Source organism: Hemiscyllium ocellatum, chromosome 23 (genome assembly GCF_020745735.1).
Source record: "Hemiscyllium ocellatum isolate sHemOce1 chromosome 23, sHemOce1.pat.X.cur, whole genome shotgun sequence".
NCBI classification, from domain to species: Eukaryota; Metazoa; Chordata; class Chondrichthyes; order Orectolobiformes; family Hemiscylliidae; genus Hemiscyllium; species Hemiscyllium ocellatum.
Window position 1 is genome coordinate 25,114,025 of NC_083423.1, and position 15,197 is coordinate 25,129,221.

Consider the following 15,197-nt stretch of genomic DNA (forward strand, 5'->3'; position numbering starts at 1 on the left):
GTAGTGTGAAGATGTGCTAATCTTTAATGGCTTGTGTTTTGCTAGACTAAATTTTGTATCAGGATGTCTGCTGTAGTTAACAGACCATTGCTTCAGATGGTGATACTGATGAGTCAGCGAATACTGCTAATTAAGTTGCACAGGTTATGAAAAGGATTAGGCTCAATAACCTAATTGGCTGCCAATCTTTTTATGCTTTATTATATTCTTTAATGAGAACAAGTCAAAAGGATTACTTCACAAGCAGATTACAAAGCCATCTATGGTGACCATCTACTAAAATGGTGACCAAGGGCTGTAGCCACAAGACTTGATGAGAATTAAAACCAAAGGAAGGTAGTTAATTCTTGCTTCCAAAAGAAGTTTTTAAAAGTTAAATTTTAAGAATGTTATGGTCACAAAAATAACAGTGAACTTAATTTCTTAAACTTGCCTTTTGAAGAAATGACCATTGGCTTCAAATTGTTCCCGTAGCATAAACTTTCCTCGATATTCAATTATAAAGGTATCAGGAAGCAAATCTTTGGCAGCTTTCAATATTCTTTTATTTTTCTGCACTTGACTCTGAAAGAAAAAATTCTTAATGATGGACATAGTGTCAATTAGCATAACAGAAACAGGCAAATGTCTATTTTGTGATGTAAGAACTCTGCCTCCTTCTTACTCCACCCCTCTCCCCTACACCAGCTTAATTTCCTCTCCCTGCTATCATCTTCAACCATTCCAGTGTAATGAGTTTATATTCACACCACTCTGTACAAAGCAGGTTAAAGTATGTACAATTGCTGGACAGCTATTCATTGCAACTGTGTGTTTATATATCACACAGAGGTAGAAAAATCAATGTCAAAATAATTTACAGAGGTAATTAATTGAAGAATCAATCAAACTTCACAAACAATACCAAAACATACATGCCACAACAGTGTGAAAAAGTGCAACATTCTCTTTAAACTTTGCAAATCTTCCTTCTATTAAGGCTACACTTCATTTTTAGAATGTGTTGTACTGATTGCCATGTTGAGAAAATATTTAAAAATTGGCTATTTATAATTATGAGCACCTTTCACAACCTCAGCCCATCAGCAACATTTCCCACTCCTAAGATATTTCCACCTGCACTACCACCACAAACATTAGGCCTTCAGCCTGGTTTCTGAGTGCCTCATCCCTCCAGTCTCACTATTTGCTTTAAAAAACCCTACACCAAACTTTTAAGCCAGTTTCCTCAACATTAGAGAATGCTGCTAGCCCCAGCAGCACTCCTCATGTTGGTGGTGTGACTATTGAGTTATTGACCAATCTGACTGGTTAGCACCTCTCTAAAGTGGGACTATCCTCCCGAGAAAGGAGCAGCAGTCTTGCTTTAAAACAATTAAAGCCGCGCTCAGTAATTAAATTGCTGCAGGGCACAGAAATACAGAATCATACAGTATTGGAGAGGCTCTTCAGCTCATCAAGTCAGTGTCCCCAAAAATTAAATTATTACCTATACTAGTCCCATACCCTTGAACGTTATGAGACTTCAAATGCTCATCTAAATACTTTTAAAGGTTATGTGGTTTTCTGCCTCAACTACGACCCCAGGCAGTGCATTCCATAACTCTATCACCCTCCAGATGAAAAAGCTTTTCCTCAAATCCCCACCATCTTTCACTTTAAAACTATACCCCTCATTACTGACCCTTCAACTAACAACAAAAACTGCTTTCTGTTCCACTGGTAGCCACTGAAATTGTGGACAGGTTTCCTCAACCTATTTGACTTTTCAGCCTAATAGACGGCATAACCGCAGTGCATACGGGGCATAAGGAGTTAAGCAAATTTTCTGATGCAAGTACTACTTGGGAGATTATTAGGGATGATCGACAGAAATGGAATTACAAGGCTAGCAGACTAGATTAAAAATTAGCTAGACAGAATCAAGAGCAATCTTTCAAAGCACTTGAAAGCAATGACTGCCTAACAGTTTAATTCGGGGGACGTACATTCACTATGTACATCAATGATTTTAACATGGGATCAGAAGGAGCATCTAGTTCTCCAGTTCCACATTCACTACATATTTTCAAAACTTAATTTGTTGGTTTGAGGACTGTATATTAAGGTGCAAGCAAATACATTGTTTGAGTTCAGTCTGCAGCAATTTTGCAATGTAGACATCAAACAGGTATCAACATTTCTTGCTGACACTTGTTGTTAAAGGAGCTGCACTCCAATTATTTTGCCTTTATCAAGATAACGAAAATGGAAAATTCCTGGCTTGAAACCAGGATAACTGATGCCACTTAGCACTCAGAAAACAAACTTTGCAGGATCAGATTGTAAGGCCATATTATAATTGTTTCACATTGGTGGCAAGTATTTATGGGTAAGCACAGCAGAAGGATTTTGATCAAATTGTGGCATAAACATAATAATTAAGTAATATAATAGAAGTGAATTTGTGTTGCAAATTGCACTGGCAGGTTTGATGATTAGAGATTCTGGAGTTGGAAAAGATGCGAATAGTGGAAAAGGAAGGCTACCTGGGAGTAGCGTGTCATAATATTCGCGAGGCAGAGAAACAAAAACACAGAATGAGATGGAAATAAAAGGGAAAACAAATGCTATTTGCAGTGAAAGTAAGTTCAGGATGAGTTGTTCTTTTAACAAAATGACCGACTGTTGAACTGTGAAGTTCTCAACTTACCTCAATTGGAGGCTTAAAGGCTGTAAGGTTGGTGTTTAGGTCTGATCTACTGACCACTTCCATTTTCTCATGTCCATCAGTTATCTCTACTGCTAATCGATGTGCTTCAAGAATATTTTGGATATCCTCACTATACTGATTCCCATCCGCTTCCTCATAGCGATCCATCCAGGTTTTGATTTTGTTTTCCCACACAAAACTGGCATTATCAACAACATCGGCTTCTGATACTGAACATTGCTGAACAAGAAAGCAACAACACAAATCAATGCATGTACATCCCTTGAATTTCTGTTTCTCTCCCTCATCTTGCATTCGCACATGCACAATATACATTTAGGACAATAAATACAAGAACATTTTCTATTGACACCAACCCACAATATTAAAATATTAAGCCTGAGAACTGCATGCATGCAAAAGTTTGCAGCAAAGCAGCAGTGGCTCAGTGGTTAGCATTGCTGCCTCACAGCGCCAGGGAAACAGTTTCAATTCTAGCCTCGGGCATCTGTCTGTGTGGGGTTGGAATATTCTTCCTGTTTCTCCATGGGTTTCCTCTGGGTGCTCCGGTTTCCTCCCATAGTCCAAAGATGTGGTCAGGTGAATTGACCACACTAAATTGCCCATAGTGTGAGGTGCATTAGTCAGAGGGAAATGGATCTGGGTGGGTTACTCTCCGGAGGGTCAGTGTGGACTTGTTGGGCTGAAGGGCCTGTTTCCACACTGTTGGGAATCTGATCTAACCTAATTTTACTTCCACATGTAGGAACTTTAACCAATTAGTAACTAATTTAGGATAAAGATTAAATGAAATAAGTAAGAATTACAATAAATTTATAAATAACACCTGTTCACTTTCAAGAACTGAAAATAAGACCGTTTCTCACACTTATCTGTTTACTTACCTCTTCTAATGAAAGGAATTGTAAGTAGCAATGTATGATCCTTTTCCAAATATATTACCTGACATTCAATTCAGTGACTTTACTTTTGGGCTATTACTTTTTGCCAAAGCCAAAAATCAGATAGGAGCAGAAATCATGATACCTGCTCATGATATTTACTTCATTGATCAAAACCCTAGTTAAGTAATGCCTCCACATCGTAAAAGCACACAAACATGACTTTTAAGGAAATGATCGCTTATTTTCCTGAAGAATCCACCCAAACACGTGATTACCTGATCCAAACTGGACATGACAGCTCTAACTCAATTGCTTAACCACAGCATTCGTCAACCCACAGGAGTGGGACCAGAATCAGAAATGATCATTGAATATCACACTTCCACAATTACAATTACTCAAAACATGAAAAATGATTGTAACACTCAAATGTAAATCATTATCGATAAGATTGCTGATAAAGTTGTGTCACAATATTATGAAATGAAACGGATAACTTGTATTTATATTGGCTTTTTCATTAAGGATAATATTACTACTGTACTTCGGGAAGATATTCCTGAATATACATCCAGGGAAGTTATTTGGGTGGAACTGAGAAATAAGAAAGGGATGATCACCATAATGGGATTGTACTAGATCTGCTAAAAGCAGCAAAAAATTGAGAAATAAACCTGCAAGGAGATCTCAGTTTTCTGTAGGGCGATTATTATCGGGAGTTTCAGTTTTCCAAACATAGACAGGAAGTGCCATAGTGTTAAGGGCTTGGATTGAGAGGAATTTGCCAAGAGTGTTCAAGAAAATTTTCTGATTTAGTATGTGGATGTACCTACAAGAGAAGGTGCAAACCTACTCTTGGGAAATAAGGCAGGGCAAGTGACTGAGTTGTCAGTAGGGACCACTTCAGGGCCAGTGACCACATTAGTTTTAAAATAGTAATGGAAAAGGATAGACTGGATCTATAAATTAAAGTTCTAAATTAGAGGAAGGCCAATTTTAAGGATAGCAATGATGTGGAGGTGCTGGTGTCGGACTGGGATGGACAAAATTTAAAGTCACACAACACCAGGTTATAATCAAACAGGTTTATTTGTAAGTACTAGCTTTCAGAGTGTGCTCCTGATGAAGGAACAGTGCACCAAAAGCTAGTATTTTAAAAAAAAAACCTGCTGGACTATAACCTGGTGCTGTGAGATTTTTAATTTTAATGGTACTAGACAAAAGCTTTCAAAAGTTGATGGGGGGGGTGGGGGGGGGGCGCGGATGTTCGCAGGTTAAGGGATGGCTGGAAACTGGGAAGCATTCAAAAATGAGATGACAAGAGTCCATAGGCAGTATCTTCCTGTTAGAGTGAAGGGCAAGGCTAGTAGGTGTACAGAATGGATGACTACAGAAATTAAGGCTTTGGTCAACAAAAAGAAGCATATGTCAGGTACAGACAGCAGAGATCGAGGGAATTATATAAAGGCAATAGGAGTACACTTACAAGGGAGATCAGGAGGGCAAAAAGGGAACGTCACGTAGCTTTGGCAAATAGGTTTAAGGGGAATCCAAAGGTTTTCTAGAAATACATTAAGGAAAAAAAAGGATAACTAGGGAGAGAATACAACCCCGCAAAGATCAGCAAGGCAGCCTACATGTGGAATTGCAGAAGATGGGGGAGATACTAAATGAGCATTTGGGATCAATGTTTACTGTGGAGGAGGAGATGGAAGATAAAGATCATGGATAAATAAATAGCGACATCTTGAAAAATGTCCATGTTGCATAGGTGGTGGTGTTGGATATCTTAAAACGCATAAAGGTAGATAAATCTCCAGGACTTTAGCATCAGGTGTACCCTAGGATTTTGTGGGAAGCTAAGAAAGTGTTTATTGGGTCCCTTGCTGAAATATTTGTATGATCAATAGCCAAAGGTGAGGGGCTAGAAGACTGGACGTTGTCCAATGTTGTAGCACTATTTAAGAAAGATGGGCAGGAAAAGGCAGGGAACATAGACCAGTGAGCCTGACATCGGTGGTGATAATCCTAAGGGACAGGATTTACACGTATTTGGAAAGGCAGTCACTTATTAGGGATAGTCACGGGGGAAGTTGTGTCTCACTGAGATGATTGAGTATTTTGAAGAATTAACAAAGAGGATTGATGAGAGCATAGCAGTGGACTTCATTAATATGGATTTCAGTAAGACGTTCAACAAGGTTCCTCATGTTAGACTAGTTAACAAGACTAGATCACGTACAATAAAGAGATAACTAGCCATTTGGATACAGAATGAACTCAAATGTAGAAGACAGAGTGTGGTGGTGGAGGATTTCTGTTCAGACTGGAGGTCTGTGGCCAATGGTGAGCCACAAGGGCTGGTGCTGGTCCATTGCTTTTTGTCCTTTATACAAATGATTTGGTTGTGAACATAGGAGATATGATTAATAAGTTTGCAGATGACACCAAATTAGAGATGCAAGCACAGTGAAGAGAGTTACTTCAGAGTACAATGGGATCTTGATCAGGTGGGCCAATGAGCCAAAGAGTGGCAGGTGGAGTTCAGATAAATGCAAGGTGCTGCATTTAGGAAAGGCAAATCAAGGAAATTCTGGTCTCCCTTCTGAAGGAATAATTTTGTGAATCTTGAAAGATTTCAGTAAAGCTTTACAAGAATGTTGCAAGGTTTGAAGGGTCTGAGCTCGAGGGAGTGGCTGAATAGGCTGGGGCTATTTTCCCTGAAACATTGTAGGTCAAGGGTTGATCTTACAGAAGTTTATAAGATCATGAGAGGATAGGATAATCATAGGATAAATAGATACGGTATTTTCCCCAGGGTGGGTGAGTCCAAAACGAGAGGGCATATGTTCAAGGTGCAAGGGGACAGATTTAAAAGGGACCTCAGGGTCAACTTTTTTACGCAGAGGGTGTGTGTATGGCGTGAACTGCCAGAGGAAGTGGTGTTGTCTGGTACAATTACAACATTTAAAAGGTATCTGGATGGTTGTATGAATAACAAGGTTTGAGGGGGATATGGCCAAATGCCACTAGATTTACAATAGGGTATCTGGTCAGTGTAGACGAATTGGACCAGAAGGTCTCCTTCCATGCTGTATACCTCTATGACTCTATTTTAATTGTGTATACATATGGAGGTGCACAGTCGTTTTATAATATTCAACATACAAGATCAATGTAATAGCATAAATTCTTCTTACCTTTACTCTTGAAGATTTTCTGGATCCTTCTCGGAAAGGCTGAAAGATATGAAATTTATCTATTTACTTAATAGAAGCCATGTATTAGAACATGCAAGAATGTCTCTCCTCTCCTCTCCTCTTGGCTTTATGCTTTATCTTTGCTCAGTGCTCTTCCCAACCAAATTAAGATTTCCATATCACAATTTTATAAAGCAATAACATGAATACCATTTGTACAGGGGATCCCATGAAGCTTTGATCTGCTTAATTCTTTTATTTTAGCAGAATTCTCATTGGTGACCACTAGAAACACTAGGAGACCACATCAAAGACTGACTATTTAATATTTCTGCAACAGGAATGCATTGGAGACCTCAATTTGAAAGGTAACCCAAAATGCCACAGCACAAATCGAGGAGGTGAAATTCTTAGAAATCTCCAAGATCATGAAAGCAAGCAATTGTGTAAAATCCAAACTCTCTTCATGTGTCTGCTTTTTCATCTACCACTTCTATATCCTATTTTCATTTTCCTCATTCCAGTTACACATTTTGTCTTTAAACATTAAATATTTATTTTCTATTTGCCCTTCTCTCTTTCTTAACCTTCATCCCTCAAGAGTACCTATAATGAAAAGTATATTTTCTAAATAGACAGAAATTGTTCAATTACATTTCCTACTTTTACATACATTTTGCTGAACATAGTCTTAACGTTATCAAGCCAAATGATTAATTACACAAACAAAATAGAACATACTCTTAAAGAGGCTATTATCATCAAATTGTGTAAACTGAGTTCCTCAAATCTCAAGGACAGAAAGCACACTGGCCACAGCAATATTGCCGGACTCAGCAAAAACCACAAAACGTACATGACAAGTTCAGATGTCCCTAACATTTTCTCCGAGGTAATACACAACAGCATCAGCAGATTAAACTTTTGATTGGTTTTGCATGGAACGTAAGCCTGGATTGAATTCAGCCATGTAACCTTGCTAACCAGAAGGATGAGTCGTACCAACTGGCCCCAATCACTTGCACAGAGAAAGAACAGCTTTCCTCATTTCTGTATGACAGAATTCAAATCTTCACAACTAAATGTTCATGTAAGCCCTTGCTGGGGGCAAGAAAAGAGAGGAAAAAATTAAATAAATATCCTATCCCTGTAAAAATTTACAACCTAGATAGTCAGATGTGCAGCAGTCTACAACTCTGTTAAAACACACCTGCAGTTATAACACATGGAATCACCAGTGAAGCATCATTTAACAGCAATAAAGAAATAATAGTGTGTTAAGCCAACGTAAAATGAAACCTAGGCTGGGAAAAATGAACATTAAGAATCAGGAAGATCATAGTTATGCTAGGTAACTTTACACTAATTTATAAAGCTTCCAATTACAAACAGGCTTGAAAAATTTATTAAAAGACAAACCTCGAATTCCTGAGGACCCCTACATTCAACAGATTAACACAAAAACAACTGCAGTTTTTGCCATAGATTTTAGAAGCAATTAGAGAGTTGCACCCCAATCAAAGGAGTGCTAAATTGAGGCCATCAGCACAGAAAAGTAGGTCAATTACCAAAGCTGTTCAGATTTACTTTCTAGCCACAGATTTATTTACAATAACAACTTGAGTGTGTTAAAACAAAATTCTTCTTGTTCATTCCTCTTGTTCATTTGCAAATTCATCTTAATTCTGATTACTGACCAATCATCACTGGGAGTAATTTCTCTTTCATTTCTTCTTTGAAAATTTATTTGGGACATCTATATTTGGAAGCATCCCCTGCTCAAAGAAGAACCATCCCAGCTTCAGCACTCCTTCCACATATTTAAGTCCTCCATTACTGGTCTTTAGTCTATTAAATGCCCACTGTTCTCTCCAAAGTCTTGATATCTTCCTAAAAGTCTGATGCCAGAATTAGAATCAATATTTGAAGCTGGGGCCTACCAGTGATTTATCAGCGTAACTTTTTTTTAAAAAAAAACTCTATTGTTCTATTTCTAAAACCAAAGATTTTGGAAACCTTCAAAAGTAGCCTTAAGATACCAGAGTTTTCTTCAGATGTGGGCACTATTTTATTTCTAAATACTATATTTCTGTTTCAAACATGCTATCCCTTATGTTACAACACAGTAGTTGCAGACAGGCTGCACATAATATTACGTTTGTACAAAGATCCTTCTAATGTGATTGTCATATTAATTTATAAAGTGTTTTAATGTTGATGATTTACAAACAGCAGTAAAATTAAATACCAAGGCTGCACTTGAAAAATAATGTTGTTCAAAATTAGAATGGCTTTACAATTGAGTACAACAAACATGACTTCCCCATTACTGCTTTATTATGTCAAACAGTAGAGCCACGTTCATTAATCCCTGAAGAAACTATCACAGTTAGTTTCAGGTAAACTGACGGCAACTGAAAAAGTTTGCAACAGAATAAAGCCTTCAGCTGCAAAATGTAAGACAGGCAAAAGAACTGCATTAAATATTGAGGAGGCTTGCATAGAAATATTCCTTGTATGTCAAACATAACTACAGCAGTGCTGCCCAATACATCAAGTTTTACTTTCTTCATTACTGTTCACAAGTTCAGTGCCAAATAGGTGCTTTCAAACAAAAAGTAGAAATTTCCATCTCAGCACCATGGAAACACCAAGATGGCAACAACAGGAGCCAATCGGTGTCTCTGGATTACCAAAGTAGTAGGTCATTATCACTATGTCACCACTTCTCCTCAAATTCTGCTTCTGCTCCATTTCCAGATTGGTATGCAAGAGAGAGGAAGGACAAAAGAAATAGTAGAGGGCAATATATCATCAAAAACATCTGAACAACATCAGGTTTGGGCTGTACTCACGGGTCAGACAATTCTCATCTCCAGCAAGAGAGAACCACCTCCCTTGAAATGTGGCTTTCAAGCAGAGCATCAATTAGGGGGTTAGAAAGATCATCAGATGCTAAACATACCAAGTGGGAAAGCAAGTTTATTACAGATATGCTAGTCACATATTTTATTCCAGTAAACATCATCACAGACAGATCTCCTGAGGACATTCTGCTAGCATGCATTTTGACGGGTATATACAAGACAGAAGCTCAGTGACGATGTTGTTTCTACAGCCAGAAAGGGTGCATTCCATCAAAGCAGGGTGCCCCTCGATCCCAAACTAATACGGGAGATTTTCTTTTCTTCTGCAAAGGGGTGAGTGAATGCTGTCTGGGGCCATTTGATTGTGGCAATGGTCTCCTCCATTTCTTGGTTGGCTTGCATAGTAGTGGTTATCCTGTGCAAATATTGTAATACCCTAGGTTCCGGTCCATCCTGATAGTATCAGTCCTGTTGTGCGCAGCACTTGGATTCTAACTTAATTAGAATAGTATATAGACTCCCTGAAGGAGCTTTTGTGGTGCAGTAGTAGTGTCTCTACCTCTGGCCAGAAGGCTTGGGTGCAAGTCTCATTTGCTCCATAACCACCACCACTGATGTGCAGTGGCAGCAGTACCATTTAATAGATGCACTGTAGAAATTCAAAAAGGTTCCTTTGATAACACCTTCCAAAGCTGCAACTGCCATCACTTAGAAGGATTTCAATTCCCCGCAAAGCCACACACAATTATCTCATGGAACTATATCATTGCTATTTTGCTGTTGGTGCAAATCCTGGAACTCCCTCCCTAATAGCATTTAGCTTATGCATATCACATGGATCGCAGCAGTTCAAAGAACGCATCTCACCAGCAATGTCCAGATCCCATTAAAGAATGAAAAAAACATTCATTTGCTTGCCACAAAACTTGACCATGACTGTTGACAATTTTTACCAACAACGATTTTGAAAATGATAGAACAGGCTGAATGATACCAATGTGGTCTTGCCCACTGTATCAACAAATATTCACAACTGAGTACAGTGATAGGAGACTATTTAATATAGAAGTCCAGAGTTGCCCAAGCAGATTCTGTAGCAAAAACGTTTACCCACCAGTCTTTTTTTAAAACGTGGCTAAAGCCTGAGCATTATAAATGCTTGACTTAATAAAGAAATTAAATTCATGAGCAGTAACGGAAAATCACTTGCACAGCACATTATATTCCACTGTAAAACAATGACAGATGGGAAAATGTTTACAACAAATCATTTTAACATTATTAGAGAAAGAAAATTAGCATTGTGGTTGTATCTAGATCAGATGGATTGCAACAATTCAAGAAGGCAACTCACAAACACCCTCTCAAGGGCTACTAGGTATGGCAACAAATAATGGCCTTGCCAGTGATACTCAGACCTCATTAAACATACATGATAAAAAAATCTCATTTCCTTTGCTCGGTTTCTATCTGTTTTCTCCAACTTACTTGCATGTGCACTTTATTAACAAGCGATAGTTCATTAAACTAAAGAGTTTCACCACTTACTTTTTCAATTCCCCAAACATCAATAGCTTCAGATGTTGGTTATTCACTGTCCACCATGGAACAAAGAAGCTTTAGGAATCTCCTGAGACACAATGATAGCGTTCCTACCCTGGACTGGGTGGCCCGGGTTCAAGTCACACCTGCTCCAGACACATGTAATGACATCTCTGACCAGGTTGATTAGAAAAATAGGATCAAAGGGCCTTAAAAGGCTCATGTAGTCCAGTGATCACGTCCTGCTTGTCAGCCAGAAAGCTGGAGTTTAAGCCCCACCAGCTCCAGAGCTGTGTAATAACATCTCTGAACAAGTTGATTAGAAAATATCCAGAATAAAGAGTTTGTCTATGCCCATACTGATCTGAAAATGCTCGATCTTGTCTCATCTAAGAAGTTAAGCAGACCCAGGTCTGGTCAATATTCAAATGGGAAATTGCATGAAAATAACAGGTGCAGTAAAATGGCTTTTGTATCGTAGTGGTAGTGTTCTTACCTCAGAGCTAGAAGGCTCAAGTTACAGTTCCAGCCGCTACAGAGATGGGCCATAACATCCATGGACAGGTTGATTAAAAAGAAATCTGGAACCAAGAGGCTGGGACTATTGTGGCATAGTGGTAATGGCCCTACCTCTGAGCCAGGAAGCCCAGGTTCATATCACACCTATTCATCGGCTCTATTCCTATTTTTCTAATCAACCTGTGCATAAAGACATCTTTGATCAGGTTGATTAGGAAAATCATGAACAAAATGCCTCTAAAGATTCCCACATATTTTCATATATTATAAATTTTTCTATAAATATCAGAACATCCAAAATTATAATAACACTACTATAATAGTAGTGTTGTCCCCGCCGAATTCATGTTGCTTGTCATCTGCGTGTGTGGCTACTAAGGATAGCTGATCGTGTCGTTTCGTGGCTAGTTGGGGTTCATGGGTACGGATGGTTAGCTGTCTTCCTGTTTGTCCTATGTAGTATTTTGTGCTACTATTATAGGACAAGCCAAACAGAGAACAGCCAGGGAATTCCTAGAGGCATGGCACTCATCCACAGATTCTATCAACAAACACATCGACCTGGACCCAATATACTGGCCACTGCAGCAGACAGCAGGAACTGACAACTGGAAGCGGCAGAGACAAACCAATATAAATCCCAAAGGAAACAACACAGAAGCGCTTCACAGGAGGCTCCCAAGCACTTAGGATGTCACCTAGATAAGGGACGAAACGTCTGCAACACAAATTCCCAGCTCAGCGAACAGAACCACAACAGTTAGCTAACTATTGGGATTAGAAAATATTCCATGCAATATCAATGAATTATCTCAGTGTAACTGCAGTGCAAACTAAATGTGCACAGAATATGCAAAAATAGCACTCTTGCTTATAGTTTCCTTGCACAAGTTCAGCTCGGGAAAAAAAGCCTTTAGTGTAGACTTTCAGCTGGACAATCATGTTTCCAAAGTTATTTCTCTTTACAAAGCAGACAGTGGGAGCTCAGAGACGCAGAAAATAAGTGGCCTTTGAGAACACTAAAAATAAAAGAAAAGAAATGCAATATTTAAAATCACTGAATCTGTAAAGTTGGAAGCAGGCCATTCAGCCCATCAAGTCCACACCAATCCTCTTAAGAGCAGCCCACCAGACATACCTCCTGTCACTATAGCAGTGCATTTCCCATGGCTAACCCACTTTGTCTACACACCCCGGACACTATGGGCAATCCACCTAACCAGCACATCCGTGAACTGCCGGAGGAAACCCACGCAGGCATAGAGAGAATGCGCAAACACAGACAGTCGCCCAAGGGTGGAATCAAACTCGGGTCCATGGCACCGTGAGACAGTAGTGATAACCAATTGGCCTTCATGTCAGCCCAAATACTTTTTATAAAAATTTAAAGGAGAGACAAAGAAAAAAATACAGCAAAAATTAGAATTAATTAAAGACATAAAAATCGGAGTATGCCATTCAGCTCCTTAAGCCTGTTCTGCTATTCAATTAGATCATGGTTTGTTGTTCAACTCCATTTATCCAATTTTAACCTGAATCTCTTGACACATTTTACCTAACAAAAATGCTAATCACAGCCTTGAATATTTTAAATAACCCAACATTCACAACAGTTTGGGGAAGAAAACTTCATATGTTCAGTAGTCTTTGTGTAAAAACGTTCCCTGCCATTCCTGAGTGATCTGACTCTAATTTCAAGATAATTCCCCAATGACTAAACTCCGCGTTCAGAGTGAAGATTTTCTGTGTATCTCAGGTATTGAATTTCTGCTGTTGAATTCTACTCTCACTTAAAACATCTTGATTAAGTCTGACATCAACTTTCTACACTCAAGGGAATACAAGCCAAGTTTAAATTTTGGTTATCAATTGAATGGTTGACCTTTATCCTTCTAATATGTGTGCAATTTTACTAAGTATTTCCATATTACTACAGCAGCTGAACCAAGGAGGCTAACTTCTTATTATTATTTGACACTTTGCTAATAGTAAACTAAATAATTCAGAGAACGCAAGATTTTCACAACATTCTACAATAATTTCTGTATATGATTTTACTGTCAATGCAACATATTTAATGCCCTAAGATTTCCAGTATAAAATGAGCTAGCTGTCAAATTATGCAGGCCTCTCTAGTGGAGGAAAACAAATCTACTTGCCTTTCTAGATTTTGCAGCAAACTGCTCCTTTTCTCCACTTTTCTTTCGCTTTTTCTCATTTACCTTTGTTACCCTAGTGGCAGTCAATGTGATCGTCGTAGGAGTCTGCTGAAAGGCAGTATATAGCTCCACAGGTACCTCATCTCCGCTTTCAGTTGCACTGGTGTCTCCATCTATTTAAATTAAAATGAAAATCTTATAAAGCATGCAATCAATATTTTTTCAAAACACATTACTCCTAATATTTTGCATAACAAACTGAGATAGAATTTTGGTTTAAAAAAAGTTATAGAATAGAACCTCAGTTGCCTTCATGTCAATTATTTGCCTTATCCAGTAGCAGGATTTTACTCAGCTGAAGGGAGGGTGGCAGAAATCAAGGATGTCAACAGCTTCTTTTTAGTCTGAATAATTAGTGCTGCACTACTGATTTGTCAGATCAGTTCTTCCACTCAAGAATATATATTTATAGAAACTGCGTGTTAATTTTAAAGACAAAAACAAAAACTACTGGAAAAAGTCAGCATGTCTGGCAGTATCTGTAGACAGAAATCAGAGGTTTTGGGTCAAGTGCCCCTTCCTCAGATCTGATTTCTCTCCACAAATGCTGCCAGAGCTGCTGAGCTTTTCCAGCAATCTCTATTTTTGTGTCTGATTTACAGTTATTTTGGTTTTTGCTCATTTTAAAGTCAGCCATTTAATTATGTCAAATGAAGTTCTGGGATTGCCAGTGGGTCTGCAACTCTGCCTCATGAAATCACAGGCAAGGAAATGACAGAGTAATCAAATCAATTGTTTAGTTCGAAGTTGCAATGCTAAACCTATATTGAGGTTTATATCACTGAATGAAAGCAATCAAATGTTTAGTAATTTATTTTTCTCAATTATCCACCAATTGGCATTTTTGCAGTACATTGCAAGACATGTTTGCAAGCTGTCTTTATTATGCTAGATGATCGAGGTTATACTTTTCTGAAAAATCAAACTGCAAATCTGACCCTGTCTCACATGCATGTGAGCACGTTCTTAATTTGACACTGATAAACGGAGACACATTTAACTAAAGAATAAATAAGACAACCATATCAGTTGTCATAATGTAGAAGTTTATTTCATGTATAAAACCAGAATAAAATAAAGCATTCCACACAAAAAACACTAACTGATAGAAACACACAAGATAAACTTACCTCCCAAAACAACACGTTAGTCTTCATAGCTTTTTGTAAGGGATTCAGCAATTAAAACAATTCATGCTACTATATGCAATATCTTAAATAGTAGGATTGAAGTCACAATGTGCAACTGTACCA

At 38.3% G+C, this 15,197-nt stretch overlaps 1 protein-coding gene across 5 annotated transcripts in view; it reads right to left on the reverse strand.

Annotated features, from left to right (window-relative positions):
* Positions 1–15,197, reverse strand: part of kmt2e (lysine (K)-specific methyltransferase 2E) — a 124,982-nt gene that overhangs the window by 55,166 nt on the left and 54,619 nt on the right. For 4 of the 5 annotated variants that reach the window (XM_060842799.1, XM_060842800.1, XM_060842797.1 and 1 more), the window contains exons 7-10: positions 13,885–14,057; positions 6,798–6,836; positions 2,693–2,932; positions 434–564 (exon numbers count right to left, since the gene is read on the reverse strand). In XM_060842799.1, coding sequence (XP_060698782.1) covers positions 434–564; positions 2,693–2,932; positions 6,798–6,836; positions 13,885–14,057 — 583 coding nt within the window. The remainder of the gene's footprint in view (positions 1–433; positions 565–2,692; positions 2,933–6,797; positions 6,837–13,884; positions 14,058–15,197) is intronic. The other variant, XM_060842798.1, reaches the window with a different exon arrangement.